This window comes from Ursus maritimus, unplaced genomic scaffold (assembly GCF_017311325.1).
Source record: "Ursus maritimus isolate PB19 unplaced genomic scaffold, ASM1731132v1 scaffold_9, whole genome shotgun sequence".
In the NCBI taxonomy this organism is placed as follows: Eukaryota; Metazoa; Chordata; class Mammalia; order Carnivora; family Ursidae; genus Ursus; species Ursus maritimus.
Window position 1 is genome coordinate 45,319,998 of NW_024427107.1, and position 27,969 is coordinate 45,347,966.

A 27,969-nucleotide genomic window follows, 5' to 3' on the forward strand; every position below is an offset into this window, starting at 1 on the left:
ATGGACTGCTTTTGTTTCACTACCTTTGAAAAGATCTGACCCTGATTATGGGCTCAGGAGTCATCAAATACATGACACACAGGACCTCACTCTAACAATGAGACAGTCGAATTTAGACACATGTCTCTGCTCTGTTCTCTGGCTCCCCAAAGACTGGCCGCTGGACACTTATGTGGAAACTATGTAGAAACGTATGTAGAAACTAATTTTTAAAATCGAGTGAAACCACCTAAGCCATGGGTTTCATGCGCTTCAATCACACATGTCCCGTATCCCCCACAGAGGGTACAGCAGTGAGAAATGGAGAGGAGGGCATCGGCCAACAGCTCCAGCTGGTGGAGCCATGGCAGAGCAAGGCCAGGGCTGTGCGGGTAGGCCAGGCTCTGCACAAAGGGCACCGGGCCATGGAGCTCCAGGGAAGCTAACAGTCAACCCATGCTCCCTTCCCCGAGCCTAGGGCCTGACACGGGGTTAGGCCTGCCTGGAGGAAAGGACCCCTTGTTCTAATTTGCACAGAGTTAACCATATTGGCCAGCGGTGCTGAAATGCAGTCCCAGAACTGACCAAGCCTCAATATTTTTGAGAAAACCCAGAAATTTATAGTTTTATATACGATCTTTCATTTTGTCAATGTTACTCGAATTTTAAAAAAGAAAAAGGGAACATGTGGGAGTCCACTTGTCTTCTAGGAGGTCATGGGGCACAGCTGCTTTAGAAAAATAAAAGAGGTGTCCTTAATAGTTCATTATGATGGCACTGTTATTTATCGAAGAACTCATAAGAATTTTCTGCATTAATTTTTTAAAAGGATGATTGCTTCTCACACATTCACACATCCTAAGCTCCCAGGACAGTCTCTGCCCTGGGCCATTCAGAGTCCAGTTAGACGGAGAGGTATGTGAGCAGTATTTACAAGGCTGGGTGAGGAGCACCATAACGGAGGGTATAAACAAAATACCACAGAAGCAGAGAGGGAGGGGGGCATTTTCTTTCAAGGGGAGCTGAGAAGAGTTCCCCAAAAGAGGCCACAATGGTGGTCGCGACTCCCTGGGGCGGACTTCTTGGTACCTCTGTGTGGATTCAGCAACCAATGAGAATGATGATGATGACAGCACAGATAATTATAACATCAGCTGCAATCTTTTGAAGACTTTGCCAGGCAAAGAGCTACAGTTTGAACATCAGTCTATTCAAGCTGAGAGAGAACTTAGAAACTGTTCGTTCAATGTCATCACTAACAGGGGGACGTTGTAGTTCCAGGTTCAGAAGGATGAAGTGGCAGGCCGAGATCACACGGAGAGACAGCCCGCGGCACAGCAAGGGACAGTACGCATCTTGGAAACTGAATTCAGTGTGCTTTCCATGAAGCCATTTTCCCCCACCTATAAGCAGAGGAAATACAGCCCATTTCTCTCCGGTTTACAACACCTTGATGAAGACAGATAAAATTCCTATGATGACGCTGGCAGCTCCTACTTCTCACGTCTCCTGGAAACCAGGCCAGAAAGACTGTTTCCCACCAGAACAATAGTAGAATTAGGTGATGCATTCCCCACCAAGGCCATGGTATCAAATAGACCAGACACAACTAATAACGTGCTATAAAAGCAAGGATACAACAGCAAGGAGCCTCGGTAAACATTTAAAATGTAAGTTATGTTCCAACTCACGCAACGTGGGTTTAATTACATGGATCAAAGTATGATAAGAAATGAACTCAAAACTATATTCTAACCACTAAACTACAGTAGAGAACATTAAACATTTAATAAGTGATATTTTGATTTGCCTCCTTAGAATTTAGAAGAGCTTTGTGAAGATGATTTATTAGACTGCATTGGTCTCTTAAAAAGTTACATAAGAGAGGCATCTGGGTGCCTTAGTCAGTTAAGCGTCTGACTCTTGGTTTTGGCTCAGGTCGTGATCTCAGGGTCCTGGGATCGAGCCCCACGTGGGCTGTAAGCTCAGCGGAGAGCCGGCTTCTTCCTCTCCTCCCAGCTCGCTATCTCTGTCGCTCTGTCTCTCTCTCCCCCAAATAAATAAATAAAATCTTAAAAAAAAAAAAAGTCACATAAGAAGGAATGGGCATTAGGGCTGTGACCCCTTATTGACACTCTGGCCGCTGGGCTCCATGTCTCTGCTCAGTCCTACCCCAAGGTGCTCCAACCAGCACTGGAAAAGCCAAGGTTCCTGCATGGGGCTGGTGGTCTAGTGGGAGAACTATAGATGTCAGTGATCCTCTACTTTGTGAAACTGAAGGTACAGTGGATTCTGGTACCATGATTTTGTGAGACACTAAGTAAAAACACTGATGGTTAAATAGTGACGTGTCCTGTGACAGTGGTGCAGGGTGCATGAACCCATCATGCCCACCTTCCCCAGCTAGTAATTACTTTTAGTTCTTCTGAGGCATTTGGTGATTTCTCCTGCCTTTGGCTGCCCTGCTTGGCCTGTGCTAGGCAGTCCTTTCGCATGCAGCTTAATAAAACACAGAGCAGTTTCCCCTCTCTGGGCACATAAAGCACCTGGTGGTTGCTTTACAAGATAATATGGAAGTGTGGTCATTTCTTCAAAGATGAGCCTTTGCTTTATGAATATAAAAGGGAAATCTGCCACTCCGTCTTTGCCTTTTTTAAAAAGATTTTATTTATTTAATTATTTATTATTTATTTATTTATTTATTTAGAATGAGCGTGAGCAGGGGGGAGGGCAGAGAGACAGAACCTCCAGCAGACTCCCTATTGAGTGTGGAGACTGATGTGGGGTCAGTCTCACGACCCTGAGATCATGACCTGAGCTGAGACTAAGTTGGATGCTTAACTGACTGAGCCATCAGGTACCCTGTCTTTGCCTTTCTGTGTAATGATAACTCCCATTCCATGGAGAAACATCGTGTACGTAGTGACAGGGGGCTGGTGAGGCAGGAGAACAGAGTGGGGGTGAGGGGGTAACTGGAGAGGTATCATAGAGGCACCGTCTGCTGACCGTCCCACTGCTTAGCAGCGCCTTCACCACCGAGTCTGGGAAAGGAAAGGAGGCCAAACGCTAAATGTGCTTTCTGGGGCTTAGGGCATAGGGGAGCACCAACAACATAATTTGCAGGGCCTAATGCAGAATGAAAATGTGGGGTTTGTTGTTGCAAAATTAAGGATTTCAAGATGGAGACAGCAGAATCTGACACAAGTGTGGGGCCCTTCTGAGCACGGGGTCCAGGGCTGCTTCACAGACTACACACTCATGAAGCGGGCCCTGCAGCCAGGGATGCTGCTTGTCGGCTCAGGGAAAAGGAGATTATGCTAAAATGAGATTTGGGGACCACATGTAGCTTTAGATTATCAGGGACATCATTTCTAGGCTCACGTAAATTGGCCCAGATGATGGAGTGTCAGCTGGAAAACTCAGAGAGATTGTTAAAATGGAGGTAGAACTTTTTTCCTTCTAAATTCTGCTTCTTTTTAAATTTTTTTTTTTACTGTGGTAAAGTGCATATAACATTTATCATTTTAACCATTTTTAAAAGGTTTGTTTATTTTAGAGAAAGAGCATGTGTGCATGAGCAGGGGGAAGGGCAGAGGGAGAAGCAAGCTCCCCGCTGAGCAGGGAGCCCAACTCGGGACTCCATCCCAGGACCCTGGGATCATGTTCTGAGCCAAAGGCAAATGCTTAACTGACTGAGCCACCCAGGCGCCCCACTTCTTAACCATTTTTAAGTGTACAATTCAGTGGCACTAAAAACATTCATAATGTCGTACAACTCTCAACATTCTCTTATACGTACTTTAGCATTCCTAGCAAAATTTCTGTACCCGTGAAACAATAACTTCCTGCCCCCTACCCCTTAATAACTTCTATTGTACTTTCGGTCTCTGTGCATTTGCTTCTTCCAGCTGTCGAGGTAGAATTCTTAACTATTACAAATTTTTTCTAATGGTTTCAATCCCAAATGGTCAAGAACATCTGGTGTTTTGAGAGTCCTCGGTCACCCTCACCTGCATATAGATCAGATCTATCGCTGCTGGGCAGTCCATCAGCACGGAGTCCAGGGATGGGTCCAGGTACCTGTGTGATTTAGGAGCATTAAGTTCATTCATACGACATGGCTAGTGGGCACACCTGGGAGCAGGTGCTCTCTGAAGTGGTGGTCCCCTACACTTTAAACTGAGCCCCCCCTTTCTAACACCCCTCTCCTCGCCTAGCTTTCGGTTTGTCCGTCCATCTCTCTGTCTCCTACTTTCTTTACACTGTAAGCTCTTGCCTGGTGGACCCTGAGAGTAAAGATGCCAAACAATAAAGCTGATGGAAAATGGTCCACAGCCCCGTTCACACTCAGCCGCACCGTCAGTCCTCAAGTGTGCACGCCCTCTCCCCACCCCACAGTACCTGATGTCTTCATCAGCCCCATACCCACATCTGTTGCCCGAGCTGCTCCCTTTGTCAGGCCCGCTGCCTCAGCCCTGCCCCCTCTGTCTCAGGCTCTGCATTCTAGCCTGAGTGCTCTTTCCTGAGTAACCCTTGGGCTCTCACAGTCCCAGGAGTTAGATCACTCATCCTACTCCCTTCCACGGTGCCTGTCATGGGACACGTACCTTTCTTTTCCAGCTCCATCTATGACCCATCTCCCTCCCCCACACTCTACATTCCAACCATGTTTTCTCTCCTCTCCTCTGCTTGGAAGACCACTGCCCTCCCCCAGCCTCCATCCCTGACTCATCTGCCTCTCCTGACATCCTCTAGTCCCCACTCCCCAAGGCTTCCACTCCATCCTCTGTGCTTCCTTAGCACCGTGAATTCAGTCTGACCACTGCTCTCGTAAGTTGATCTTGACACCAGGTATGCAGAGGCTGCGTCCTATTTGGAGTTGCCCCTGTGGACCTTCGCAAAGTGACTTGCAAACAGCAGGGCTCCATGTCTGTCTAACGGATCCAGAATCACTAGGATAAACTGAAACCATAGTCCCGGTTTAAGCACAGGAGCGGATTAAGAATGGATAGAAACGGTCAGGAAAGGGTCCCCACTGCAGCTGGTCTAAACCAATCTGAAAGCAGACTTAAGCAGAATCACTGCACTTAGAACTGAATGGTTAATAGACCAATGGGATTGGCATGGACTAGGAAAGGATGAAAACGTAACTTGAAGATCACCTTCCTCCTTGGGGAGAAGCAAAGGAAGCACTCTGTTATGTTCTATTTAGCTAATTTCCATGCAGTGGATGCACCCTATTCTCCGCGGCAGAGAATAGCAACTGTTGTGTCAGAGCTAGAGAGGCCCCAGACTCATCCCACACTGGGGCTCTGAGAGGCGAGGGCAGGCTCCCTCCAGTCTGGAAGGAACCATATCATAATTGGAGAGATGCATCAGAGAGTTCCAGATGGAGAAAAATCCCCCAAATGCTGGCTAGGCTTCATTGTGATGCTTCACCTGCTGGGAACCCCACGGCTCATGGCAGCCAAGCTAGCCTCCCTGCTCCCACTCGGTCTTTTCCTAGAAAGAGGAGAAGTCACCTTCAGGATCCCACTCCAGGCTCTCCCCCGCAGGTGACTTGACCCTCAGCTCTAACAACTGGAGTGGGACCTCGTTTCTTCCCAGTTCCCATAAACAAAGGCAATGTGCCTGGATCCGAGATGCTGGCATGTGAATGACATTTTCTCTCGCGCTGATGATCTAGAATATACCTATCTAATGAAGACAGAGGCAAAGCCCGATCCAACTAAAGCTTCAAGGTGAGGGACAGAATCCTCATGTCTTCTTTGATGTCAAGATCTCTGGAAAGCCCATGAGCAAAGCAGTCTAAGCCCCAGGGATTTCTGTTGTTACTGTTGTTACTATTATCATATTATCCTCAATATAACAGTAACAAACAAGACCAAAATTTACTGAGCATGTGGAATTATTTTATTTAACTCTCATACTAATTGTATGACGTAGACTCTTATTCCTATTTTACAGATAAAGAAACTGAGGCTGAGTGAGTTTGAGTAACTTGGCTAAGTTTATTCAGCTAAATCCTGAGAGGGCTGGGATTTAGATTCACATACTCTGATCCCAGGAACAATCATGCTCAGCCACTTGTTATCCTAAGCAGCTTCCAGAAACACTTAGATGGAACTGCTAAGGTTTCTCCTTCTTCCCTTCTCACGGTTCCACGCCACAGATTTTGACAGTTTCTCAGAATACTTTGAATAGCAGTATACGAACTTTTAGCCTTGCCCAGAATATCCTTCCAAAATTCGAAACCACAGACTGGAGCTCAAGCAAGGCATCACAAGGTCAAGATAGCTACTATTCCTAGATTACAAAATGCCTTTCTTAAAACTTCGGAGCTCAGATTACAGAATAGCTGGGCTGGGAGACAGTGAACCAAAGAAGCAATCCAATACAGCCATGGTGATAAACACTGCAAACTACAGATTATAGGATATATGTGGGGTGCTTCCTATATTTTTTTTTTTAGATTTATTTATTTGAGAGAGAGAGAGAGGGAGAGAGAGAACGGGGGAGGGGCAGAGGGAAAGAATCTCAAGCAGTCTCCCCACTGAGCGTGGAGCCTGAGGTGGGGCTCTATTTCCCCACCCTGAGATCCATGACCTGGGCGGAATTCAGGAGTCAGACGCGCAACCTCCTCAGGCACCCAGGCACCCCAGGGTGCTTCTTGTTATTTTCTGTTTGTTCCCTCTCCATAGGGCTTCTTGTTTCTGGGGGAAAGGGTAGTATTCTCTGCAAGGTGTTCAATCAGTCTAGGAGTATGGCTGGCCCTGGTTTATATGAATTTATTGTTGGAATCCTTTAGGAATGTAAGCTGAATACTTAAGAGTTCAAATTCCCTGCAAGTTGGCTGAGTCCGCTCTTTGCCTTTAGGGAATTCCACCGTTCAACAGATGAATCGCACCTGCTTGTAATCGTCAACAAATCCCTTCAATCAATACAGCTGATAATCCATTCCGAAGCAAGCCCACCACCTGCGGTTCCTCAGCATTCCTGCTTCGATCCCCACCCCAACAGCGCTTGCTTTTCAAGCCTTGTCTTCATGGCCACCGTCTTCATGACAGCAACCCTCAAGTACTTTCTGGAGACAAGTGAAAGCCATCCTCGACATCCTATTGTTCAGGACAAATGTTCTGGCTCATCCTCCACTCTCTCTACTCTATTGCTCTCCTCTCAACTGTCCCCAAGTTCCTCGTCCCTCTCTAGCTTAGGTGGTGAGCTGACAGGGTGAGACCAACAAGTTCTCACCAGGAATCTACAACAGCCGCAAATACCTACCGTCACCATAACTGCTTACCACTTCCTGAGTCCAACCTTGCAGTTTTCCACATCCGCGCTTCGAAGACTCACATAAGGGAGCTCAAAGTCCACCAGTTTTTTCATGACTAGAGAAAGGGAAAGAGAGTCTTACTGGTTGAAACAGCACATAGAGTTTACATACCGAGGCTCTGAAATGAGAAAATAAAGCATTACCGTTAGAAAGAATAAAATCACAACAACAATATTTGTACACAATTTTCCCTGACCTGAAATCCCTTCAAAGATAAGTAGCATTCGATCCTCATCAAATATCAACAGCTTCAGTGGGGGTGTTTTAGTCTGTGATGCTGAAGAAGAACCTGAGGTCCAGAGAGGCCTAGTGCCTTGGCCAGCGTGCTGCGGAGCTCAGCGGCCAAGCCGCCACACAAACCCTTCAACTTCCCGCTCAACACCACCTCTCTGCAGCTTCTTGAGAATATATGTAAACTGCCTTCAGATAATCGATACCATTTCACAAGTAAATAACCTGTCATATCTTAGACATACACTGTAGAGAAATGCAAAAGTGATGTGAATCATACCGTCATCTTTCGCTAACTCATTACATGTGGTTTCAGAATCAGAACTTTTTTATAGCACATTTTGTAGCAAACATTCCTTAACAAGAAGAAGTGATGGTGTGATGGGATGTCCTGACACCTGGAGTCTAGCACTCCAATTTTGAGGGGGCTGGGGAATGGCTGGTGGTCAGGGTCAAGGGTCAAGGTGAGACGGACATTAGGCCTGGGGCCGGGGAGGGCACAGGACGAACTGCAGTTGCTGGAAGGACCTGATGTCTTGCTACTGTCCGTACTACCTCTCTGGAGTCGCTCACCTCACCCTGAACACAGACACAACTTCCCATCCCCCCACTTTTGACCCAGGGGCTGAGAGCAGAGGTAGGGCCCACACACCACCCCCACTCAGGGGTATCCCCTGCGTCCTGTGGCCTCAGCACCCGCCCACACCGGCCCTCCCCGCCTCCTGGCTGCCCTGCGTTCCTTCTCTCCTTACCAGAGAGTTTGCCCTCTTCGCAAAACCGAATGAGAAACAGGCCAAAGTAGCCCAGGAGCTCCTGACACAGTCCAATTCTGTGCGACACCACCTTTAACCGAAGACAAGAAAAGTTAGGAGTGTCCGCTTACGGTGATGCGCAGAATTTGAAATTGCCTGTAAACGTCGCTAACAAGGGGGCTTTAATGGGCTGCAGACGTTAAAAGGAATCTTTTCTGAATCTAAAAATGATAATACTGATTTTAGAAAATTAAGAAATTTTTAAAAATTAGAGTGAAAAAAAAAGAATCAGCTCCAACACACTGGACATGAACTGGCAGGCTGTCCCATGTCGGACACAGAGGAGCCTCCCAGAGAATTTGGTCTTGACCGTCCACTGGGGGGCAGCAGTCATTCTCCATGCCCGTCGGTCCTTCTGTGGTATCTGCCACGGGGCGCCCACACCAGTTTCCCTTCCTATGGGCTGGCTTATCCGACGCTGGGAGAAGGGACTTGCCCCGCCACTTGGCTGGCATATGAAAGTGTACGGGCTACTGGCCGTCTTTGACCCCCTGGGCCTGCTTCCGTCTGACGTCTCCTGTGACGGTCAAGTCTACTTTATATGGCGTTTGCTCAGTGAAACCTCAGATCTCAGGCACACGCTGCTCTCATTTCATGTTCCTCCCTGGCCCTTCTGTCAAACGGCTTTCATTTCAACACTAATGGTTTCATTTTTGCCAGGGGGTCATGAGGCTGGAACCTCATCATGTCTTACCTCAACTCCCCTTCCCTCAGCGGGAATGCCCATGTTACCACAGATTCTCCCCTTCTTCATCCACCCACCCCCTTCCTCCTGCAGACTGGGCTCCAGAGTGATTCTTTGCTTGCACTGAATTCACTAGATCACCTCTGTGACACTCGAGGATTCGCCTTTACTGCTGTGTGTGTGAGCCGATGTTTTAACCATGGCTCCAAGCTCCCAAGGTGGCAGTTGTACAGACACGAGGCTCAAAGGGGTACTTTTCTTGTCAGAGATCTGTAAATTACCTCATGAGACAGTCTTATTAGGTGCATGATAGGAGTGGGTGTTCTCGGCATAGCTTTGAAAATAAAGAAGAGCTTGGGAACTTTTTACAAGTTCACTCAAGGCTTATCCCCATTTGCCTTCTTTCTACCTCACCCATCGGGCAAAAACCCCAAACCAAAACCCAGTGCTCCTGTGTGCTGGGACGTAACAGATTGCAAAGACATCTTTTCCTAGAGTGTGATCCATGTCCATTCAGATTAGATTTCTCTCTTCTCCGACTTGTTCAGTGAAAACAGCAAGCTCACATGCCAAGGCAGATAAAGGAGTGGGGAGGCGGGAAGAATGGAGAAGGCTTTTATAATTTATAAAGACATAAACACACACACCTTCTTTCAGGAGGAGTAAGCATTGACAAAAAGAGACACAATAATATTTTCTTTTTTGAAAATGTTAAGGATATTTAAAAACACACCCACCACCAATAAAACCCAAAACACAACCACCACCAATAAAACCACGTTAGCGCAAATGCATTAAAAACCAAAATGAGATTTTAGCTTGTTGTTGGTTCTTTAAGGAGCCCAGCAGGATGGTGGTGAGATGGACAGTGGGGGCGAGTGTGCTTGAGGAGATATAAACAATGATTTTCAATTACAAAATTTAAATTACATTTTTATGCAAGCTGGAAAAGTTCCCAGCCCCTGGAAGAGAATTCACCTGTCTGCCTGACCAACTGCTCACTTTACTTTTTATAGAAACTCCACCACTTCGAGGGCAAAACCTCTAGGTAAACTTACCTGATGGTAATGATGTCAGTGTCAGGGGTCTGAATTTCTCACAAGTCAGTGTGATTAGAAGAGGGAAAGCATATTTTTCTGAGATCACAAATGCACCTCGTTAAACTTATGCTGTTAGTTACAAGGGGAACTGTGCAAAATAGATGGTATTGCGGGACCCTAGACTTACTACCCTACTCAGTACTGACTCAACACTCCCTCTGACATCAATAATAATACCGACAATGAGAAATAACCATAACCACCACTGTTGATGGAACATGAGCTATTTCTATAATTACTTAGACACTGTCTTGAAAGGCTAAGCAACTTACCCAAACTCACACAGCTATGACATGGCAGTGCTGTCATTTGAATCCAGCTCTGGCTCTAAACCCAGCAGAGAGGAGACCCGAAACCCCCACCGGCAGCCAACTTCAGCTGCAGATATGTCTAAACAGGCCCGTGAGCCCAGCATGTGAAAAATATGTCAATAATGATGCTGTCAGGCAGGGCAGGGACTCTCCAGTTCTCCATAAGCCCCACCATTCCCAAATTATCTCACATCCCTCATCTGCATCCCTGGGCTGCGAGCCTGGCCCTGGAGGTGTCTGTTTTTGTGGCCTCTGCCCTTCTGTACCGTCCTCCTCCTTCACTGATGTGTCATTCTCCCACTGTGTAGGTCCCGGGACGGCAATTTAGGGGAACAGTGTTTTTGTATTTGAGAGCTTTTTTTAGTTTTTTGTATAGATCCCCTCAGGCATTAAGTGTCAAGGGCCTTTGATGCTTTTTAGAAAGGTCATTCTGGAGGTCAGGATAGAAGATTGGCAAGACTGGAAGTAGGGACTAGTTTTGGGGGCTGCTATAGAAATCTAGCCGAGAAATGAGGGCTTAAACTAAGGGTGTGAGGATGGAGAGGAGGAAATGGGAGACAGGAATTATTAGGAGAGACACTTGGGACACAAGGTCAGTAGGATTCGGGGGGTCGGAGGTGGTGAAGGAGGGGGACCATAAGGTAACTCCTCATGGCCTCGGCGATGAGGGGACTGCTGGTCCATTCAACCAGGACAGCTACAGGAGCCAAGACAAGTTTGTGTGCAGTGACTTTCATAGGAAGGAAGGTCCAAAACGGTCACTCTTAGGCAGAGCCAAGACCCTAGAAAAGGGACATTTCCTTGTCTGGGGACAAAACTGCTCTTTGGAGGCTGGGAGGGCATGGGCCAGCTTGAATCTCCAGGCTAGAAAGAGGAGCCATGATGTTGGGAGAGGCCATCCACACACACCACAGTCTCAGGTAAAGGTGGGCTCGAGGGCTGGGAACCCAACAGGGAGGGCTTGTTTCTTGCCCAGAAGTTACCAGGTACCATGTCCCCAGCACAAGAATGTTCTGTCCTTGGGAAGGCCCTAGAAACTTCCTGACCTTCACCTGTTTATAACTTTTTATTTTCCCTCACATACTTCTCTGGAGAGTTAGAAATAAAACCCTCCAAAGGAAAAGGACCTGAGAACAGTGTGTGGGTGTGAGAAGCCAGTGTCCCCTTGATGTCCAGGGGAGGGAGGAAAGGCCCTGGGGACAGAGTCAGTAACGGCCGCCATCCAAAGACAGGGAGGATAGTCTCTGGGTCTTTTCCTCAGACTCTTCACAGAACCAGTTAGAATGCAGGTCTGGCCCTCTGGATCCAGAGTTAGACCTGCTGCTGTATTGGCTTCAGGGGTTTTCCCTGTGGGGGAGGAGGGACAACACTCAGCCTTTGAGAATTCCTCTGTCACTCTCTGACAAAACCTGTCACCAGCCTACCTGGGTACAGCCTGTTTCAGACTCATCTGGATTCCACTCCATTTCCTGCTCCCAACTATGAGGCATCCCATAATAAAGCACTTGGCATATTTCCAGGGCACATCCTTGGCTGAGTCCCAGGTGACTGACAGCAGCCTTAGGAAGGGCCTAAAAGATGTCTGGGAAGTTGATGTCCACAAGGAGAGTAAAACCAAAGATACTCTGGAGGATTGGCTGTAGCTCAGATTCCTTGGTCCATCTCCCAGAAAATCCCACCATCTCAACAGATATGTCATCCAGAGTAAAATGATAGGCAGGAAGTTTCTGGAAGGTAACCTTATCCTATTTCCTGCCTTCAAACAGAACGATTCCTAAGTTTGGTTCTGGAGTTTAGAAAAAGTTTACCTCTAGGACTCTTTCAGCAGTATCTGATGTTAGAATTTCAACTGGAATATTCCTTCCATCTGGCAGAAATACATCCAGAGAGGCTGTCTTGGTAGTGATGCTAAATGTGTCCTGCAAGCAAAAGAAAAGTCCAGTGAGCCCCCACAGTGCTCTTCACTGGGGCACACGGAGCAGGAACAGTCAGTAACTTCCTCCACCCGGACCCTCAGGGCATATGTGTCCAGAAACACCCAGAGCTGACTGCAGAGATTTTGGGGATGGTGTCTTGAGGGGCAGGGTGGGGTGAGGAAGCATGTAGAGAGGCCAAGACAAAGCAATGACATGCAGCTTGAATAATTTCCAAATAAACAATAAGGCATCCATTTTAGGGGGGGGGGAGCTATCCATGTGACCCTGGGGCATCTCAGATTTTAATTCTCATTTTGAATATTTCCAGGCCTCCCTGAAAGTCCATAATCTGCAATAATTTATGATTCTGCTATAGCAAAATCTGAAGTGTACAAACCATGAGGCCTGAATGAGAAAGCATGTCACTACCTGGTGAGTAAGTGTCCAGCTGATGGACAGCACCCCCAGCTCAGTCCTGCATCTTTGCACTTATGCATTCTGCAAGGGGATATGACTGCAAACCTGGGGGCCTGTAAAGTTCTTGGATGGAATGCTCTAAAATGTCAAGGACAGGCTAGAGACACTGGGAAGGAGTGTCTTCAGAGTTTGGGAAAGGGTGAAGCTGAAATTTGTGCTCAGTTACCACAGAGAGAGGGATCTCAGGGGGAGGCATGGCCAGTGGCCGCCCAACTGAGCCTCAAAGGGCAGCTGCGTCTGGGGGAAGGCTGTTTTTAGAACCTCCCAAGTGGGATGCTGTCAGTCCACAGGGCTGCCTCTTCTCTGGGACGTGGATTCAGGGCACGGCCTTTCTGATCCCAGGTTCTACAACAAGATTCAACCCTAATGCACCAACGCATCCCCTGTATGCAATGAGTTCACTTCTGTCCTAGGCATTTAGAATGGCAGTGATTATGTATCATCCTGGGGAGAACTGAGAAAAGAGTCACTCAAATCACTGTCTGTGTTCTAAGCCTACTGTATAAGCTAGAATATTAGTAATACAGGGGTGCCTAGACAATGTGCACCCAGCCCAGGTTACCATTGTTTGGACACTCAGAGGTTAGCTGCAGCAACCCCCTTGGAGGACTTCCTGGTATCAGGCTGGGGAAGAGAAGAACCAAATGACCAACCCTAAGATTGTTTGGAGATCACAGAGTTGGGCTCAGGTGAGCTGACCAACTGGGAACCTTTCCCCTCAACAGGCAACACCTCCCCTTTCCTCACCCCCACCACATTCACAGATACAACAGATCAGGTTTTGTAGGCAACTGGGGGAGTCCAACAACTCGATTGCATTACCCAGGTACCTTCTCAAAAGGCCAATCACATTAATGACAGGCTTATTTTTCCTAATTTTATTATCAAAAGGCAAGCTTTGACTTTAAATTTTAACTATGCCCTCCCCCCCCATGTACTTACAATTACTAAGTTTCTAGGGGTTCCCCCCAAATAATTGTTGCATAACCCCTTTCTAGGTACCTCTTTGCCTAGATGTTGGTTCTTCAAGTTTCGGGGCCTATAATCACAGAGATCTCTTACCTCAGGGGAAAAACACTCAAAATGAATGAAAAGAATGCCATTGCTTTGTGGTAAGATTCTGAAGGAAAGCCTAGCGTTAATTTATATTACCTCAGTGCAACTCCCAACTCAAACTAAGTTGCAGACTGGTAAGATAGCTAAACTACATGAACAGCTAAAATGATATAAATGCATACCTTTATTAAATTCTTCTGCAAAAGCGAGAAAGCAGATTGGATTGATAGAGCGGGTCAGATTATAGAAGGCCCTGAAAGCAGATACTTGAGGATTTTATTTAGAAGGCAAAAGGAAGCGGAAGGATGGAAACAGAGTTATGGAAAAATCTGTCTGGTAGTGTGGTGAAAATGGGCGGGAAGAGAGAGCGGGGGTGGGGGACACTCAGAGGTTAGCTGCAGCAACCCCCTTGGAGGTACCGAGGGACTGGGCTGGACCATGTGAGGAAACGGGCTCCAAACCCAGCTCCCACACTCACCACACAGGACCTTGTACAAACCCGGAAAGGTTACTTGCCCCCTGTGTTCCTCATTCCTTCAGCTCTAAAATAAGGATGCTAATAGTGTCCACCTCATAGGTCTGTGGTCAAGATTCAAGGAAGCAACATGTGCAACTTGGAACGGCACTCACTACAAACACCCAACTAGTGGCTGTATTACTGTTTTGTTATTGCTAGCGGAAGGAAAGAGGAGGAAGTTATGTCCCTTTGATTAGAATGAGCGCCAACGGATAAGAAATAAAGGATCCAAGGAAAGATTCAGGAAGATATTTTTAACATTCATATCCAATCAAGTTCTGAGTTGTGCATATTTTACATCTTACACTGGTATCTCTTGAATCCATCCACTTTTCATCTCCACCACCAGCGCCTTTGACCCAACCGACATCTCTCCCTAGACTCCTGCCATGGCCTCCTGGCTTCCATTGTTTTGTTTTTTTTCAAATTTATTTGTGAGAGAGAGAGAGAGCACATGAGCAGGGGGTAGGGGGCAGAGGGAAAGGGAGAAGCAGACTCCCCACTGATCAGGGAGCCCAACACGGGGCTCAATCCCAGGACCCTGGGATCACAACACGAACCAAAGGCGGACGCTTAACCACCTGAGCCACCCAGGTGCCCCCATTCTTACCCCACTACAAAGCACTCTCCACATAGCAGCCAAAGAAATATTTTTAAAATGCAAACCTAAAAATGTCCTCCCCTTGCTCATGGAAGGCAGCTATGCTCACGGCTATACCACCAGCACCGGCCTTAACATTGCTCACAGGACGCTATAAGGAAAAAGATGGTTTTTCTCTACTCACACCACTTCTGACACTATCCATCTGGTTAGCACAGACCCCACAGGTTAAGAGCTCAGTCCCACAAGACAGCCCCTCCCCAATTTCAGATGCCAGTCACAAGTCCAGGCCTCCCATACTTCTGACCAACCAGCTAGAAATCAGGGGTTCCCACGACACCCTCCTCAAGATCGGTAATTTTCTAGAATGGCTCACAGAACTCAGGAAAGCTCTTTTTACCTATCATTACCCACTTATTACGAAGGACACAACCCAGAAACAGCCAAATGGAAAAGACGCATTAGGGAAAGGCGTGTGGAAAGGGGCAAAGAGCTTCCATACCTCTCTGGGCACACCAGCCTGCCAGCATCTCCGCTTGTTCACCAACTCAAGCTCTCTGCACCCCACAGTTCAGGGATTTTTAGGGAGGCTTCATCACACAGGCATGTGCTAAACATTCTTAAGAGGAAATAAGGAAATAGTCACTTCTCAGATCCCCCAAGGAAAGCCAGAGTGAGCTAAACTTCCCGGGTCAGTAGGTTGCCCTTAACTTCCCAGGCGCACAAGCGCTGCTCCAAATACCTTCTCGGTCTTCTTTTTCTCAAACATATTGTTCACACAAGGCCACAGAACACTACAGTTTAAGAATCCAGAACATTAAAAAAGTCTTTGAAGACTTTGATTTTGCCTTTTCGAAAATCCTTCTATCTCCAAGGAGATCACAGGGCAAAAACATAGAATGGAGTAAGTGAAGGGAGTCTAGACACACAAAATAAGAGGGACGTGGTTAGGGGCAGGGCTGGGTGGGCTACCACCACTCTAGAAATACTTCATAACATCGATGGAGCAGGGGCTCTGGATCCAGGCTCCTTGAGTTCAGATCCCAGCTCTTTCACGTATGAGATGTATGCCCTTGGACAAGTTACTTCCCCTGAAAAAGAGATCCTAGTGGCACCTCCTTCAACAAGTTGTGGGGGATAAAGGAGAGAGCGCACATAAAGCAGCAGGCCTTGTCCAGATTAAATCACTCTGTAGAGGGAAACCCCTCTTGTTTTTGCAACTTGCATATGATGATCCTTGATGAAGGCTTTCCTCAGGAGGGCGCCAGGAAGCTTGCATGCATTCAAGTTTCTAGTGTCCCGTGTCCTTGCCCAGAGAAAAGATGCTCTTGCACTGCTGAGCCCGGAGAGCCAGGCCTGGGAGCATGTGATTACATGGCAATAATCACTTGGCAAATGCAGGCCAAGCACTTATCAGTAGCGGTGAAAATATGCAGGTCTGTAGAATATTGAGCTGGGCAAAATGCCGAATCCCTGTTCCTCGGGCTCCTTTCACAGTCTGGCAAATCCACGTATCACCACTGCCCATTCCAGTTCTTCCAGCTCCTGTGTGCCCTGCACTAGCAATCTGGCGGCAAGCTCGGTGGGCCAACGCTCTTCTGCATTTACTGCATCTATTTACCACCAGTAAATGGCTCTGGCCCTGCAAGGGGGTCGGGGAAGGGTCTCCTGGAAGTTGGAGTAGACTCACCCCCAATGTTAAGTGGCTACTGCTTCCCTTTTACTAATATCAGTCCTGAGGCTTCCAGAACGCCAGATACTACGTGGTTTGTTGCTTTGTCCCTAACGGGAAGAAAAAGCTGGAGGATAATCTGATCTCCCTGCCCACCCTAGAAATCTTCCAATACCAGCTTAGCTGTCACTTTGTGTGGAAGGTTCCCCGGACACACACTCACCCTATGGCAGTGTGTCCTGGTCCTTTTCTCACGGGTCACACGTAGAGAATGATATTGGTACTTCACATTGGGTTAAGTGGGGACAAAGCCACTGGTGTGGCAGGGTCCACACATGCTGCACCAGGGCTGAGAGGACAGAAATCTCGACACAGCCCTAATCTTTTTCTGGGTCATGGCCCTGTCTCACGGTGCGTGCTCCTTCATCACGGTGCGCGCTCCTGTATCACGGTGCACAGTCCCGTCTCACAGCGTGTGCGCCTGTATCACAGCGCGCTGTCCCATCTCACGGCGCGTGCTCCTGCATCACGGCGCGAGCTCCTGTATCACGGCGCGTGCTCCGTCATCATGGTGCGCGCTCCTGTATGATGGTGCGCGCTCCTGTATCACGGCGCGCGGTCCCGTCTCACAGCACGTGCTCCTGCGTCACGGTGCGTGCTCCTGCGTCAGGGTGTGCGCTCTGGTATCACGGTGTGTGGCCCTGTCTCACAGTACTCATTACATTTAGTGTCATGCCCAGTGACTTTTCTATCTCCCCGTCAAGCCGGTAAACTCCGCGAGCTACACTGGGTGCTATTTACTGGTGTCTCCCCCACCTCTAGAGCAGTGTTGGCTCTCCGCGGTGGGCATTCACTACGTATTTGTTTAACGTATGAATGATAAAGGGCAGCATAAAGCAGGACAGTGATGCAGTGAACACAGAACGACCTTCCTGATTTAAGCTCCTTTTTCAAAATCATCAACCTCCTTTATAAACATCTTTAGAAGCAAAGTTACCTCTATCCTGCCCTCCTTTTGGAGACAAACAGAAAACAACTGGAAGGAAAATCATCCTTGAAGAAGTTGAAAATTGTCCCAAGCCTGAATCATTACAGGGTTTTCAGAGGGGCCGCCAAGTGCAGTGAAAATCCGACCTGGTCAGGGAGGAGAGAAGCAGAGGTATCCAAGTGCCAGGGAACTCAAGTCACACGGAAGCCCTCTTCAAGCAGTTAAACCCCAGGGACTAGCACTACTGGGAGTACAACTGCAAGCCCATTTGACACTACCTAGTGACAGGGAAGGCCAAAAAAAATGTGCAGACACACCATCTTTGCAAAAGCAATCTCTCAGCATGGTTGGGAAGAGAAGAAAGGACTGGTGTTAATGGTAGCAAGTACTTTGTAAGTGTTAAGTTTGCCAGGTGATATTTAAGTGCTTTAAGAGATACTGAAGGCTTACTTAATCCTCAAAACAACCCTGTGAGGCAGGAGCGATTCTCCCTATTTTATAGATGGAGAAACTGAGATACAAAGAGGCTAAGTAAATTGCCCCAAGCCATACAAATTGAAAAGAGGGCAGCCAAAAAATTTTTTAATGTTTTTTTTTTATTATATTATGTTAGTCACCATACACTACATCCCTGGTTTCTGATGTAAAGTTCGATGATTCATTAGTTGTGTATAACACCCAGTGCACCATGCAATACGTGCCCTCCTTACTACCCATCACCAGCCTCTCCCATTACCCCATTCCCCTCCCCTCTGAAGCCCTTAGTTTGTTTCTCAGAGTCCATAGTCTCTCATGCTTCATTCCCCCTTCTGATTACCCCCCCTTTCTTTATCCCTTTCTTCCCCTACCGATCTTCCTAGTTCTTATGTTCCATAGATGAGAGAAATCATATGATAATTGTCTTTCTCTGCTTGACTTATTTCACTTAGCATTATCTCCTCCAGTGCCATCCATGTTGCAGCAAATGTTGAGAATTCGTTCTTTCTGATAGCTGAGTAATATTCCATTGTATATATGGACCACAACTTCTTAATCCAGTCATCTGTTGAAGGGCATCTCGGTTCCTTCCACGATTTAGCTATTGTGGACAGTGCTGCTATGAACATTGGGGTGCATATGGCCCTTCTCTTCACTACGTCTGTATCTTTGGGGTAAACACCCAGTAGTGCAATGGCTGGATCATAGGGTAGCTCAATTTTTAACTTTTTAAGGGACCTCCACACTGTTTTCCAGAGTGGCTGTACCAACTTGCATTCCCACCAACAATGTAGGAGGGATCCCCTTTCTCCACATCCTCTCCAACAATTGTTGTTTCTTGCCTTGTCTATTTTTGCCATTCTAACTGGCGTAAGGTGGTATCTCAGTGTGGTTTTGATTTGAATTTCCCTGATGGCTAATGATTTTGAACATTTTTTCATGTGTCTGTTAGCCATTTGTATGTCTTCATTGGAAAAGTGTCTGTTCATATCCTGCCCATTTTTTGATTTGTTTATTTGTTTCTCATGTATTGAGTTTGAGAAATTCTTTGTAGATCTTGGATACCAGTCTTTTATCTGTGTGTCATTTGCAAATATATTCTCCCATTCCGTGGGCTGCCTCTTAGTTTTTCTGACTGTTTCCTTGGCTGTGCAGAAACTTTTAATCTTGATGAAGTCCCATAAATTCATTTTATCTTTTGTTTCTCTTGCCTTTGGGGATGTGTCATGAAAAAGGTTGCTTTGGCCGATGTCGTAGAGGTTGCTGCCTATGTTCTCCTCTAGAATTTTGATGGATTCCTGTCTCACATCGAGGTCTTTCATCCATTTGGAGTTTATTTTTGTGTATGGTGTGAGAGAGTGGTCAAGTTTCATTCTTTTGCATGTAGCTGTCCAATTTTCCCAGCACCATTTATTGAAGAGACTGTCTTTTTCCCACCGGATGTTTTTTCCTGCTTTATCAAATATTAGTTGCCCAAAGAGCCGAGGGTCCATTTCTGGGCTCTCTATTCTGTTCCATTGGTCTATGTGTCTGTTTTTGTGCCAGTACCATGCTGTCTTTGTGATCACAGCTTTGTAGTACAGCTCGAAATCCGGCATTGTGATGCCCCCAGCTTTGTTTTTCCTTTTCAACAGTTCCTTGGAGATTCGGGGCCTTTTCTGTTTCCATACAAATTTAAGGACTATTTGTTCCAGTTCTTTGAAAAATGTCCTCGGTATTTTGATCGGGATAGCATTGAAAGTGTAGATTGCTCTGGGTAGCATGGACATTTTAACTATGTTAATTCTTCCAATCCATGAGCATGGAATATCTTTCCATCTTTTTATGTCTTCCTCAATGTCTTTCAAGAGTGATTTATAGTTTCTAGAATATAGGTCCTTTACGTCTCTGGTTAAGTTAATTCCAAGGTAACGTATGGTTTTTGGTGCTATTGTAAATGGGATGGATTCCCTAATTTCTCTTTCTTCGGTCTCGTTATTCGTGTATAGAAATGCAACTGATTTCTGAGCATTGATTTTGTATCCCGCCACGTTACTGAATTGCTCTATAACTTCTAATAGTTTGGGAGTGGCTTCTTTTGGGTTTTCCATATAGAGTATCATGTCATCTGCAAAGAGAGACATTTTGACTTCTTCTTTGCCAATTTGAATACCTTTGATCCCTTTTTGTCGTCTGATTGCTGTTGCAAGGACTTCTAGTACTATGTTGAATAATAGTGGCGAGAGTGGGCATCCTTGTCGAGTTCCTGATCTTAAGGGAAAGGCTTCCAGCTTTTCCCCATTGAGAATAATATTTGCAGTAGGCTTTTCATAGATGGCTTTTATGAGATTGAGAAATGTACCTTCTATTCCTACACTCTGAAGGGTTTTAATCAGGAAAGGATGCTGTATTTTGTCAAATGCTTTTTCGGCATCGATTGAGAGGATCATATGGTTCCTGAGTCTTTTCTTGTTGATATGATGTATCACGCTGATTGATTTGCGAATATTGAACCACGCTTGCATCCCAGGTATGAATCCCACTTGATCGTGATGGATAATCCTTTTAATGTACTGTTGGATTCTATTAGCAAGTATCTTGTTGAGGATTTTGGCGTCCATATTCATTAGGGAAATCGGTCTGTAATTCTCCTTTTTGAGGGGGTCTTTGCCTGGTTTGGGGATCAAGGTAATATTGGCCTCATAGAATGAGTTTGGTAGCTTTCCTTCTGTTTCTATTTTTTGAAATAGCTTTAGGAGAATAGGTATTATTTCTTCTTTGAATGTTTGGTAGAATTCCCCAGGAAAACCGTCCGGGCCTGGAGTTTTGTTATTTGGAAGGTTGTTTATCACTGACTCAATTTCTTCATAATTAATTGGCCTGTTTAAGGAATCAATTTCTTCCGGTTTCAATCTTGGTAGTTTATAGGTTTCCAGGAAGGATTCCATCTCTTCCAGATTGCTTAGTTTATTGGCATATAGCTGTTGATAAAAATTTCTAATAATCCTTCCAATTTCAATGGTGTTCGTCGTGACCTCTCCTTTTTCATTCATAATTTTAATAATCTGGGTCCTTTCTCTTTTCTTTTGGATAAGTCTTGCCAGTGGTCTGTCAATTTTATTGATTCTCTCAAAGAACCAGCTTCTAGTCCTGTTGATCTGCTCTACTGTACTTCTGGTTTCTGCTTGATTGATTTCAGCTCTAATTTTGGTCAACTGCTTCCTCGTGCGTGGATTAGGCCTGTCCCTCTGTTGCTGTTCCAGCTTCTTGAGGTGAGAATATAAAAACTGCATTTTAGATTTTTCTATTCTTTTGAGTGAGGCTTGGATGGCTATGTATTTCCCCCTTAGGACTGCCTTTGCAGTATCCCATAGGTTTTGGACTGTTGTATTTTCATTCTCATTGGTCTCCATAAATTGTTTAATTTGATTTTTGATTTCCTGGTTTATCGAGTCATTCCTGAGCAGGATGGTTCTTAGTCTCCAAGTGTTTGAGTTTCTTCCAAATTTTTCCTTGTGGTTGAGTTCCAATTTCAGAGCGTTGTGGTCTGAGAATATGCAGGGGATAATTTCAATCTTTTGGTATCGGTTGAGACCTGTTTTGTGTCCCAGAACATGGTCTATTCTTGAGAATGTTCCATGGGCATTAGAATAGAATGAGTATTCTTTGGTTCTGGGGTGTAGTGTTCTATATATATCTATGAGGTCCAACTCGTCGAGTATGGCATTCAAAGCCTTTGATTCTTTGCTTAGTTTTTGCCAGGGTGTTCTGTCTATTTCTGAGAGTGGAGTGTTGAGGTCCCCTACTATTAATGTATTTTTATTTATATGTCTCTTTATTCTGGTTAAGAGTTGGCTTGTGTATCTTGCTGCTCCCCTGTTGGGGGCATATATATTTATAATTGTCATATCCACTTGTTGAATACTTCCCTTAAGAATAATATAGTGCCCTTCTGCATCTCTAACTATAGTCTGTAGTTTAAAATCCAATTTATCTGATATGAGAATTGCTACCCCAGCTTTCTTTTGAGGTCCATTTGCGTGAAAGATGGTACTCCATCCCCTTACTCTCAGTCTGAATGCATCTTTGGGTTCGAAATGAGTCTCTTGTAGACAGCAAATGGATGGGTCATTTCTTTTTATCCAATCTGCAACCCTGTGGCGTTTTATGGGATGGTTCAAACCATTTACATTAAGACTGATTACTGAGAGATATGATTTTAATGTTGCCATGTTGCCAGTAAAGTCTTTGTTTGTATTGGCTGTGACTTTCTGTTCTGTATCACTCTTGGGGCCTTTTTACTTTTATAGAACCCCCCGTAATATCTCCTGTAGGGCTGGTTTCGTGGTTACAAAATTGGTTAGTGACTGGCGATTCTGAAATGTCTTTATTTCTCCATCAATTCTGAATGACAGCCTTGCTGGATAAAGGATCCTTGGCTGCATGTTTTTCTCTGAAAGAGCTTTAAATATGCTCCCCCAACCCTTTCTCTCATTCCAGGTCTGTGTAGACAGGTCTGACGTAATTCTGATGCTTTTGCCTTGGTACGTGAGAAATTTCTTTGCCCTGGCCGCTTTCAATACTGTATCCTTGCATCTAATATTTGCGAATTGCACTATGACGTGACGTGGCGTAGGTTTGTCGTGGTTGAGCTTGGGAGGGGTCCTCTCTGCCTCTTGGACACGAATGTTTGTTTCCCTTGCTAGATTAGGGAAGTTTTCAGCTACAATTTGTTCAAATATCTCTTCTAGACCTCTGTTTTTCTCCACCCCCTCGGGGATGCCGATGATTCTAACATTGGATCGTTTCATTGAGTCAGTAATCTCCCGTAACCTACATTCGTGGGCGTGGATTTTTTTAAGACCATCTTCTATTTTCATTTTTTCCTCTATTAACCCATCCTCCAATTCACTAACCCGTTCCTCTGCTTCTGCGACCCTGGCCGTCAGAGCCTCTAGTTTTGCCTGCATTTGGCTCATAGAATTTTTAATTTCTGTCAGATTCGCTCTCATTTCTGTCCTTAGGGATTCTATATTCTCAGTAACCTTTTCGTTAATAGTTTTTTCAATTCTACTCATCATTTTGACCATCGTTACTCTGAATTCCATTTCTGATAATTTGGTTACATCCATATCCATTATTTCTGTGGCAGAGGCCACAGAATCACTGTCTTTTCTTTGCTGGGGGGGGCTTCTCCTTCTTGTCATTCTGATGAAGAGAGGTTGCGGGGTTTCCAGAGCCCAAATTATTGACTGGGTCCCAGGCCGTGCCCCTTGTTTTATAGGGATCTTAGGGATGTGGGCTTCTTCTTTAAAGATTTTATTTATTTATTTATGTGGCAGCCAACCAGCGAGAGAGGGAACAGAAGCAGGGGAGTGGGAGAGGAAGAAGCAGGCTCCCAGCGGAGGAGCCCGATGAGGGACTCCTTTCCGGAACGCCGGGATCACGCCCTAAGCCGAAGGCAGGCGCTCAATGACTGCGCCACCCAGGCGCCCGGGTTGTGGGCTTCTTGATTTTTCAGCCTGCCTTCTGTGTTCTGGGGGAGGGGCCTGCCGCGCTGATACTCAGGCAACCCTGTTTGGGTAGAGTCTCCGTGTCCCCTGCGAGGGGGATGGGGATGGGCACTCTCGCCGCTTTAACTCTGTTACTGTTGGTGCTGCTCAACCCTGCAGCGTCCCGGGATGTGCGCCCCACACCTGGCGTCCCAGCCCTCACTGCCAGGGCCGGCGTGTCTCTGTCCTTTGTGTTTCTAACACTGCCAGCCGCCAGCCGCCAGCCGCCCCCACGCGCTCCCGGAGCTCCCGGTCTCAGTCTGGTTCCAGTGAGCGCACCGGAGCACTCCGTTTCAGTCTGGTGGCACGCGCTCTCCGCTCACCGTCTCAGTCTGCTCTCTCGCAGGTGCCATCTGCGAGTCCACCCGCTCCCCCATGCAGGTGGCTACTGCTTCCCGGCGCCCGAACGCGGCGGCTCCCTCCCCCTTCCGTTTATCTTCCGATATCTGTGCGCGGTTTCACGGCTCCCCGCTTCGTACCTCAATACTCAGCGCTGGAGATGTTCATTTGTAGAGATCCAGAAGTATCTTCCTGCGTCTCAGGCTGATTCCGTGGATGTTCAGGCTGGTCTGGTACCTATCCAGCTCGACTCAGGGGACCAGCTGAAAAAGGGGTCCGCCATCTTAACTCCCTCCGAGGGCAGCCAAAATTTAAACCTGGGTCATCACACTCCTGACCTTGCACTCTTAACCACTAAGCCAGTCCTGAGACTACTTAGCCAATAAGAGGGTTTAGAATGCTAGATCATGATGTGTGGAACTGTGGCTATGGCTTCACTGCTAGACACACTGCTGGGGCCTCCAGGCAGAACATTAGAGAAAGTGCTCAGAAACAAGAGGTAAGATCAGGAGTATAATGGACAGATTCAAATGACTCATCCCCAGCTGCTATGATACTATGTGTCAGCTAGCTCACAAAGCAGAGCCCCTTCCAAAGCTGAGTGATTGCCTGAGAAGAAAGAGCAGGAGCCCTCGGTAAAACTCCTCCGGGGAAGGAGGGAGGAATCGTGACCAACTAAGAGTAAAAAATATATTCCCCACACCATGCCACTCAGGAGATGACAGTGATAGATGTATTAATAAAAATATGGCTTCTCTGAACTAAGGCCTCAAAGAACAGATGAAGACGTCAAAAAAGATGTACGGTAACAAAAAGTTAGCAAAGTAGGGGCGCCTGGGTGGCACAGCGGTTAAGCGTCTGCCTTCGGCTCAGGGCGTGATCCCTGCGTTATGGGATCGAGCCCCACATCAGGCTCCTCCGCTATGAGCCTGCTTCTTCCTCTCCCACTCCCCCTGCTTGTGTTCCTTCTCTCGCTGGCTGTCTCTCTCTCTGTCAAATAAATAAATAAAATCTTTAAAAAAAAAAAAAAGTTAGCAAAGTAAGCTGGCAAAGTTGACGGAAGAAACAGAAGAGAAAAATAAAGCCATTGCAAAAGTGAAAATCTCATCAGAGCAAGCAAGGAAAGGCAAAACACTAACAGAACTAAAACCAGGCAAAAATCTTTCAGATTATCAGAAAAAAAGGACACTCAAATCAAAGCTCCAAAACACTGACACCCCATGAATGGTTTCTAAAAAGCACTGAAAGCAAAAGCCATAATATACACAAAAAAGATGACAGAACTGAGGCCAAATGTACCTCTGTATACTGATGTAGAAGGATTTGTGAGATGCAGAATTAAAACAAGTTTCAGTAAGTGCGTGGAGTATGTGCTTATTCGTAAGACGGAAAGGACATGCATACATATGAATGCATGTAGACGCACAGAAACACGTAGAAAGAACGCACATTCAACTGGAAACAGTTGTCTCTGAAGAGCGCTGCTGGAGGTCGGTGCTGGGATCATATGCCCTTTGGTGCTGTTTGAATTTTACGACCATCAACACCTCAACAACAAACTTTTCAAAGAAAAAGAAAGTACGCATTTTTTAAGCCATCAAATATATGTGAAAATATGAACAGTGGCACAAGGGAGACTCCAGGGTCATTTCTCAGGTTGAATGGACCAGTTACTGTACCAACATGGTTGACCCGCGGAATAAAAGAAATTCGCTTCCAGTTTTTACAAATCCCATCAAAGTATCATTCCTCTCCTAGCTAGGGATCCAGTTCAATAATATCACGTTATTCTTATGACTTCAATCTTCACAAAGCTTTCCATTCAATCAAGAACATACTTGTAGGCATAAAAAAAACGTTCCCCCATGTACAACGAGAATGAGCGGTGTGCTAACCAAGCCTACTTGGCAAACTTCCAGCCTCTACAGGCAAGTGGCCAGTGGTTCTGTAGACCAACAAAGGAAAGGGAGCTGCTCTATGTCATTCTGTTCAGACTGAATTTTCTCTGTGATCCATTTACAACAAAGTTAGGAGTAGAGAATACACAAGTAACAGTTGGGCCCGCTCTTACTGCTGTCTTGATGTCTTCACTGGGGTACACTTGATCCCAGCTACAGAAGGAAGGTCCCTGAATTGTTGTGGGGCCCTTAATGATGAAATGTTCTCTTCCCCATGACCAGTTTTGAGATATACAATGCTTAGGCTATAGGATTAAAAAGGTACCTACTTAATTAAGATGAGTTCAAAAGTCAAGTGACATGCTTATTTTCCATCTAGAATCTAAACCCCAAAAAGAAAGAAAAGAAAAGAAAAGAAAAAAAAAGAAAAGAAAAGAAAAGAGGAACCTCCAATCCTCCAATTACTACAAATGAATATATTTTACCTAATGTGGGGAAAATGGCCAGAAACACACACATGGTAACTAAGAGACATGTTCAGCAGTGAATTAATGATCTTAGTAAAGAAGAGCATGCTTACCAGCTGTACGAATTTTAGAAAGTCAACGAAGATGTCACTTCTCAACATGTTTGGGTCCACGGTTACTGAAAAATACGGAGGGTAAGCCAGGTCAGCATGGGGCTGGATTGACTTCTCTCTTAAATTACTCTGTCCTCCAGGGAGCCCTGAAGGCCTGGCCAGTGCACCCCTGCCTCCTTGGGCAATGGAGCTATGACCTGTCAAATACATGAAAATCCACAAAGCTTGCCTCCTCCAGGCAGCCTTGACAGCAACATGAACCCATCGTATCAGTCCCAGGAGTCTCACTTTATTCACACATCCCCATATCACTCAATATGCAGCTTGCTGCCCTACCAGGATGATGATGAAGTTAATTTGAAAAAGCAAAAAGATCTTAAAACGTGGACCTGGACTCCTACTTCAGCAAGACATTTCTTAATTTGAAAATCTGAAATCAACCAAGAACCCTGATTGAGAGTATCTCTTGTATCAATAGGAGCTCTCAAGAGGTTATCCCCAGAAAAGTGATTTAAGGCTGTCAGAGAGATTTAAAGTTTTCTATTCTTCTATACCTATAAAAGTATTCACCCTCTTAGTTTTTAAAGCTCAGATACCAATATTCAGGTGCTGTGGCCAGAGCAGAGGGGCAGAAGCTTTCCCCTGAGACTCAAGTCCAAACTCCTGCATGAGGGGCTCCCCAGCCTTTCTCATTTCTTATGCCTCTCCTGGACCCTTCACTCTAGCCAGACTTATGTACTTACTAAATCTATAGCAAATGTCTTTCTCTTTCCCTTTCCTTCCCTTTCCTCCCCCTCCCTCCCACACACCTTTTTCTCCCTCCCTCCTTCCCTCCCTCCTTCCTTTCTCTATTTCCTCTTTCTCTTTCTTTTTTTGTTTTTCTCTTTCTGTTTCTTTCCTTCCCTCCCTCCTTCCTTCCCTCCCTCCTTCCTTCTTCCCTTCCCTTCCCTTTTTCCTTTCCTTGCCTTCTTTTTTTGTTGCTGTTTCAATTGATTGTATCACTGTAACTTCTACCAGCATTCAAAACTAGCACTGACTAAAGTCATTTCAAGTTGTATCTTTCCCAAACACTGCAACATTTTTCAAAAGGAAGTCTCCATATTATGAGAAACTTTTTTATAAAAGGTATTCCCTCTTTTTTAAGGGAGATGATTTCGGGGCGTGGGGAGCCTTGCCTTATTTTCTGGAATCTATGTGGTAGAAATGCAAATTAACATAATAATTGTTAGCATGGATTCTTGGACATGGGGAAAGCCATTGAAAAATGTGTTCACCCAATTAGTATTTACTGTGCAACTATTAAGAACCAGGTACAATGCTAAGCACTTGTATATTTTAGTTCATTTAATCTTCGCCACAAACCCTGGGGTAAATATTATCTCTATTTTACAGATAGACACTGGAGCTCAGAGAAGGTAAATGTCTTGCTCAAGGTCATACAGCCGGTGAGGTGCAGACCTAGGATT

General features: G+C 45.8%; 1 protein-coding gene across 1 annotated transcript in view; it reads right to left on the reverse strand.

Moving 5' to 3' along the window:
• Positions 1-27,969, reverse strand: part of SNX31 (sorting nexin 31) — a 63,103-nt gene that overhangs the window by 23,451 nt on the left and 11,683 nt on the right. The window contains exons 4-8 of the mRNA XM_040625536.1: positions 26,504-26,568; positions 12,260-12,370; positions 8,296-8,386; positions 7,280-7,367; positions 3,990-4,059 (exon numbers count right to left, since the gene is read on the reverse strand). Of these exons, the coding sequence (XP_040481470.1) occupies positions 3,990-4,059; positions 7,280-7,367; positions 8,296-8,386; positions 12,260-12,370; positions 26,504-26,568 (425 nt within the window). The remainder of the gene's footprint in view (positions 1-3,989; positions 4,060-7,279; positions 7,368-8,295; positions 8,387-12,259; positions 12,371-26,503; positions 26,569-27,969) is intronic.